At 34.3% G+C, this 7503-nt stretch overlaps 1 protein-coding gene across 1 annotated transcript; it reads left to right on the forward strand.

Moving 5' to 3' along the window:
- Positions 1322-3467, forward strand: LOC18589316 (AAA-ATPase At5g57480). The gene has a single exon (XM_018126966.1). The coding sequence runs from the start codon at positions 1623-1625 to the stop codon at positions 3153-3155; it is 1533 nt and encodes a 510-aa protein (XP_017982455.1). The 5' UTR covers positions 1322-1622; the 3' UTR covers positions 3156-3467.

Raw genomic sequence — 7503 nt, forward strand, 5'->3', positions numbered from 1 at the left:
TTTTTGGCAGTCTTGTTCTTTTCTCTTTTAGCCATCCAAAAGGGTTCACCAAATTCTTTCAAGTCTTTCTTTTGGCGCCTGATGGATGATGCACTCCTCCAGGGTTGGGTTGTGACTGCACGCAAGGTGATTGCACGTAGGTTTTAATTAGCAGTAGCTTGATTTGATTATGAGTACTGTAGTGGTTGTACCTTTGTCATAATCATCTATCTTAAATACCTAACCATCTAATTAAATCACAGTTAATTTGGTTTGGGAAAACTAAAAGAAAACAAAGCTAATAAAAGGTTTGTCTCAGACGTTTCAGACAGGCTAAGAGGACAGACCTTTCTGCACATTGCCCATCATAACAAACCTATATTTGATGGGGTTGTACATGAAGAGTCAGCAGTCTAGGCCATTAACCCGAAGACACCTGTAAAAAGACGGTCCAAATTAAGATAAAACCCTTGTTTTAAAGTCTCAAAATTGGCCTCAAACCAAGGTGTAAAATCCCATAGAGAGAAATTTTTTGAAAAGAGGGTGACCACTGAGCAGTGACATTATTAACAGCATTCTCAAATCTCAGAAAAATATAAAACAAGGCAATCTTAATTCTTTAATTGTAAAGGAATTAACCTTAATAATTGGTAGGTGTTGTGGATTTTCCTCAATGAAGTCAAGGAAGCTTGATGCATATTGTTTAGCAGTTTAATGGCAGTCCATAAGAAGAAGAAACTTTCCATATTGGAGAAGCGAAAATCATTAACATATAATAGTAACAGGTTTGACATGTGGGCAGGAAGGCAAGTGGATCCCATTCTATAACCTTCCATATGTTTACTTGGATATTCATTCTGTTTTTCTATTTTGGTTTGCTGGTTATCTTGTAGGTTAGTATGCGATGAGTTTCATGGATTTAAAAACCTGGCAAATCACATGCACATATCTCTATCACCTATTCAAAAATAATGACACTACGTTAGGGTATATTTTCACTCAAGTGGGTATTTCTTGTTATCTGCTTCCAAGCCTGCGGCCAGCAGTGAATCCTATTTAACCTATTCATTGTCTCTTACCAGATCTTGAAACATCATCTCTCTTATTTCACAATCCTCAGTCTTCCCAAGCAGCAACTTATTCAAATTCTTCATAATAGGCTATGAGAAAAGGAAGTCAGTAGCCAACAAAACCCCCTGTAAGTCACTCGAGCCCCATAGGCCAAAACCCTCCAAAACAGAGATAGGCCCCATCTCTGATCTCTCCCCTACTCAAAACTCCAAAAATCCTTTTTGTTTTTTTCCTCTGTTTTCCTTGTACTTATATCCCCCTAAGCCAGCCAATCTCTTCCCATCTCAAAGCCACCCCTTTTGAGCTTTTCCTTTTGCTTTGTTCCGTCCTCTTTCTCCCTCCTTTTCTCTCCACAAGTTTTCCAGTTTTAACAGTCTCCCACCCCCCACTAAAAAATTCCACAACTTATCAGTTTTAGTCTATAAATTAAGCAAATATCCTTTCTCTTCTCTTCAAAACAGCACCATCCCATCACTCAAAATTTTTTCCCTTACCATTCACTCGCCTCTTTCTTCTTCTACATCTTCTTCCTCCCAAAAAACACAAAAACCAACCATCCAAAAACACAGATAATGAAAGAGTATTGGACTTCTTTTGCTTCATTACTAGGGGTTTTGGCCTTTTGCCAGAGCCTCCTTCAAGTCATTTTCCCACCAGAACTTCGCTTTGCCTGTCTCAAATTCTTCAATTGGATCTTCCATTTGTTCTCTTCCTACTGCTACTTTGACATCACAGAAATCGACGGCGTTAACACCAATGAACTCTACAACGCAGTCCAACTCTATCTAAGTTCCTCCGTTTCCATCAACGGTAGCCGCTTGAGCCTGACTCGTGCTCTCAATTCAAGCGCCATTACATTCGGTCTCTCAAACAATGACTGCATCATCGATACATTTAATGGCGTCACCGTGCTTTGGGAACACGTCGTGACCCAAAGGCAATCCCAAACCTTTTCTTGGCGACCATTGCCTGAAGAGAAGAGAGGGTTCACTCTTCGAATCAAGAAGAGAGACAAGTCCTTGATTCTTGATTCCTACCTGGATTACATAATGGAAAAGGCTATTGAAATCCGAAGGAAGAATCAAGACAGGCTTTTGTACACGAATTCACGTGGTGGATCTTTGGATTCCAGGGGACATCCTTGGGAGTCTGTTCCATTTAAGCATCCAAGCACTTTTGACACATTGGCTATGGATCCTGTCAAAAAGCAAGAGATCATGGATGATCTTAAGGATTTCGCCAACGGTCAATCCTTTTATCAGAAGACTGGGAGAGCCTGGAAAAGAGGTTATTTGCTGTACGGTCCTCCAGGGACAGGGAAATCCAGCATGATTGCAGCCATGGCAAATTACCTAAGCTATGATATCTATGATCTAGAATTGACCGAGGTCCATAATAATTCTGAGCTGAGGAAGCTGCTGATGAAAACAAGTTCCAAGTCGATTATTGTGATTGAAGATATCGATTGTTCCATTAATTTGACTAACAGGAAGAAGATTACCAACAATCCAAGCACAAGGAACTACTATGACCCTGAAATCAGATGCGGGTCAGGTTCTATATGTGGTGAAGATGGAGGAAATTCCATCACTCTTTCAGGGCTGTTGAATTTCACTGATGGGTTATGGTCTTGTTGTGGCAGTGAAAGGATTTTTGTGTTCACAACAAACCACATTGAGAAGCTTGACCCTGCATTGCTCAGAAGTGGGAGGATGGATATGCATATTTACATGAGCTATTGTTCGTATCCTGCATTGAAGATATTGTTGAAAAATTATTTGGGGTACGAGGAAAGTGATTTGGATTATGATGTTTTGAAGGAACTGGAGGAAGTAGTTGACAAGGCAGAGATGACTCCAGCTGATATTAGTGAAGTTTTAATCAAGATCAGGCGGTACAAGCAAAAAGCTGTCAGTGAGTTGTCGGAGATATTGAAGACCAGGGCAGAAAGGAATTTGAAAGGTGGGAGTTTGAGGGAGAAAAATTCAGATGATATGGAAGATGAAGAGCAGGAAAAAAGGGCTTTGGAGAGTCCTAAAGAAGGGTCTGAATTTGAAGAGCCTTGCAAGAAAGAAGAGGAGGAGGATGAAGAGAAGTTAAAGTGATAGTACAAAAAAAAAAAAACAACAGAATTGAAGGTTAATTTGGTCCTTTTTATTTTCTTCCCCTCTTCTTCAGAAAGATTAAAGGTGCAAAAGGTAGATTGTTCTTTGGAATTTGTACTAACTAAAGATCTTTCAAGTTTTGTTGGTGGGAAGTTGTGGGGGAATGAAAAACTAGAGAGAATTGAGAGGAGGAGAAAAAAAAATGTTCGGAAAAGGATTGGTCTCCATATTACTCTTGTTTGGTATATCTATCTTATGAGTAGTTTAATAATGAAATTAATATTATATGATGCAAAGATAAGATTATTGGCATGTGCGTGTGGTTGGCCATGTGGGATTTTCTTTTGTGTTACTACTTGATAATCTTTTGCAATCCTTAGCACATGCTTTCATTGCAAAATCATCTTGGGGAATGGTATAGAATTAACCCTTCAATCAAACATTGCTAGTTAGTAGGTGTTTGTATACACATTTGGGATGCACATTCCACATGGGCAGAGTAGCAACTACATGGGAACTGTTCATAATTTGGGGTATAATTGCATATAAAGTTAGAGCAACATCAACTTATTCTTCCCTTGTTTCGGGTATTTGTTTCTCGGCTGCAAGCAGGTTAACTATGACCATGATTAGTTAGTTACACGTTCATTGATGTAAAATTGGAAATATAGTGACCGCTCATATTTTGTCCAATATATAATTTACTTTTATGTTTATTCAACTAATTAAGTCAAATGAACCCTCTTAATACGCATTTGATGTGAAATGTCAAGGATGTCATAGTCTTCCTTGTAAAGCCCATAATGATGATGAAAATTTGCCTTGACCAATGAATGAATCTCTTCAAGTTTTTTCTAACAATCCAACTTAGTCCGTTGGAATTAATTCTTGACTAAGCTAGGTTTTTTTTTCTTCATACTTCACATTGATGTTTAGCAAAAAGCAAATTCTGCTATTGCTCATGGAAGGGTTGCCTTCTGTTTTCTAACGCTTGATAATAATGTAATACCAAATACTTCGGTGGGTTGAACAATGGTGACATCAAGTTAAATTAAACGGTCTTTTCCTAATTGAATCAATCAATCTCATTTCAAATTTGCCAATAGTTGTTGAAAGACAATAGGTATACGTCATGTCCCCCTCGTTTCATCAAGACTCAAGTGGGAAAGTTTTCATAACCCTGCTTGAGTTATTCTCGCAATCTTTTGAACTCACAACTTGGTACTTTGCTTTGGCAGCTTCCAACTGGGAAATTTGGGTTGCAAATGAAAGCCTTTCCTCCTGGGAAAAGAGCTTACCTTCTCGAAAACTGACGTGGTTAATGGATAGGATTAGACTCCTTTTAGGGATAATTTCGGCAAAACACAGTGAAAAGGTGAAACAACACAAGGAGCACCAGATTTTGTGTTGGGAAAAGTAGGATTGAGTAACAAAAGCAACTGGAAAGTCTTCTTTTATAATGAGCATAAGTTGACCTTTTCCTAATTGTTGATTTTGATACTGAGTTGTAAAGGCGTTGGGCTGTCAAGCCCTAGCATAGATCTTGGCCTACGTCTTGACAGCTGACAACAACCCCTCAACCCAGAAATAATCTATTTTCCATGTAAAACATGAGCACGATGAAAAACAGAATTGTTAAATCTCTTTAAATTTTAATTAAATTTTTATGTAAATTTATTAGTTTTTAATATAAATATTTTATTTTTTAAAAATATCTTTTATTAAATATATAAATTCAGTTGTTAATAAATAATTAATATTTTTATTTATTTGATAACATAATAATATTAATAAAATAATTTTATTTTTTATTAATTTTAAAAATTATTATTATATAATTTTTTTTTAAAAAAATTCGAACAAGAAAAAAGAACACCGATTAGTTCTCCTTAGGAGAGGGAGCACTTAAGCGATGCTCCCATCGAAGAGCACATGTTGTGGGGTGATCGGTCGACAAATGGGAGTACATTGACTAGTTACATTGTTTGAGAAAAAAAATATTTTAATTTTTTTATATTTTTTGTTAATGATGTTTGTATTTTTATATTTTATTATCTATTTCGAAAATTAATAGATTCATATAAAATTTTAATTAAATCTTAAAACGGTCTAGTTATATTATGCTTTTTTTTATACATCACAAAATTTGAATATATAGGTTCGTCAAGTTTTTAGTTTAAAATAAAATATTTTGTAACCAATAAAAACTATTTATTTGAAATTAACATTAACAAAGAATAATGTGTAAATCTGAAAACTAACTCATCAAATGAGGATATTGAACTTTTGATATGATTTGAGGATCATAACACTCAAGTCATATACAAGATTATTAAGAAAAATCTAAACTTACTATAACACAAAAGCTAAAAATACGATAGTTATATTTCATAACTCAATTAAGAAATTACAAATAAAATACTGATTACTAACTTTAGTTGCTTTGAAAATATTGAGGTATAATAAATCCGAAATTGATATAATTGTTGTGGACAAGAACAAAAATGTGAAGGTTATTGCTGCCTTTTCCAGCAGAAGTTGACTGACGTTCCCATATCTTTTCTGACGAGAAAACAAGCCGTACCAATGAATTATGACTTATACAGCCAGCCTGCTGAAGCCTGATTTGCCAACCGTGTTGTTGCCTGTCATTTTTCGAAAGCATATCCAATAAAGGTGAATATTTAAAAATAAAAAATAAAAAAGAGTGAAACCAAGTTGGGATTCCTTTTGGAGTAACAAAAGCGAGCATCGGCCCTTTGTTATGTGAGAATTTCTTCTATTTCAGATTAACAGGACATATTTAGTTGTGTCATGATATGCATTTCTTCATCATTCTTTTGGGAACACAGGGAACCTTTCAGTAGCTCATATTTTCCTATTTTTGCTTCTTATTAGTTGTGAATTGCTTGTCATGCAACCAGCAAATATAGAATTGCTTGTTGAACTCTCAAATTTGTAACATCCATACGTATTTAAATGATATGATACATGCATCATTAAGTTAAGTATTCGAATTATCTTTTTTAAAATCTTTCCTTTGATGCCATAATCAATTGTTTGTTCCATTAAGTTTTTTCCTCCGACGTAGAGAGCAAGAGAGAAAAAATATCAGGCAAAAGAATTAGAAAGGCAATGCTTTCGAAGTCTGGATACAAAATATCTTGATTTACACCTAGTTGTGTCATGCACAAGTTAATAAAAGGAAATTTGTAAATTATTTTTTGGGTTATTATGATGTTTTAAATATTTGATAGTTAAAAAAAACATATATAATAAAATTTTTATAAATTAATATCTTGGGATTATAAAAATTTATTAATTAATCGAGATATTATTTAATCCATAAATTAATAATTTATTAATTTATATATTAATTAATAAAAATTTAATTTATCAAGATATTCTTTATTTTTTTTCTTCAAAACATTGAACTTAATACATGTATTGTATATTGTGATTATACGAATATTACCTAATTGCTGAATTATGAATTATCATTATTCGTGACGAACAAATTATTGAGAATATCATGAAAAATGATAAAAAAGATAACGTTGAAGACAATAATTCTATATTGAAGCCTATTTCATGTAAAGATGCACTCAAAACAACAATCACATTGTATAATTTTTTTTTGTAATAGGAGAACACTACACTATAGCTTCTTAATGCATTAAAAAAAAATTAAAGATGAGCTCTAATGAGACATTAATTTCAAGAAAAAACAACACTACCGGAAAAATTGGTTTTTGTGATGGAAGAAACAATCACAGAAAGTCTAAAATCCGTCACAAATAGAAATTAGTAACATAAATTGTGACAAATATTTTTTCACACTGTAAGTTGCCTCACTAATACTTCAGTCACAAAATTTTTCAAATCTGTCACTAAATAGTGACGAATTTACTGTCACAAATTAGTGTAATTTCTAGGTCCATTTGGTAATTAGAAATTGACTTGTTGGAGGAAAAGTGTCAAACCCTACTTTGTAAAATAATTATAATGTCATTCAGATGCTCGATAGAATGTTTGTATTTTTAGGAAGTTCGAGAAATCGTAAAAAGACGAAATTGCCCCTAATGGTACCATTAAATCATTAAGCCTCGAACTAGTTCAAAAAGAAATTTTAAGGTGAAATTAAAAGCTTCACAATCTAGAGATGACTCAAAACGGTAATTCAGAGTTCGAGGATCAAATTGGAGTCAAACAGGAAATTTCACTATCTAGGGGTAAAACAGTAATTTTACCACCTTGGGGGCAATTGGTAAATTTTCACCCCCGACACTTGTCAAGACCAAGGGATTTTATTCATCATGAAAATGGATAAGCATGAGAAATGTGTGGT

Source organism: Theobroma cacao, chromosome 9, assembly GCF_000208745.1.
Source record: "Theobroma cacao cultivar B97-61/B2 chromosome 9, Criollo_cocoa_genome_V2, whole genome shotgun sequence".
In the NCBI taxonomy this organism is placed as follows: domain Eukaryota; kingdom Viridiplantae; phylum Streptophyta; class Magnoliopsida; order Malvales; family Malvaceae; genus Theobroma; species Theobroma cacao.

Bases quoted from the DNA above. Each gene is read 5' to 3' on its own strand.
- LOC18589316 (XM_018126966.1), top strand. From the start codon at position 1,623: ATGAAAGAGTATTGGACTTCTTTTGCTTCATTACTAGGGGTTTTGGCC.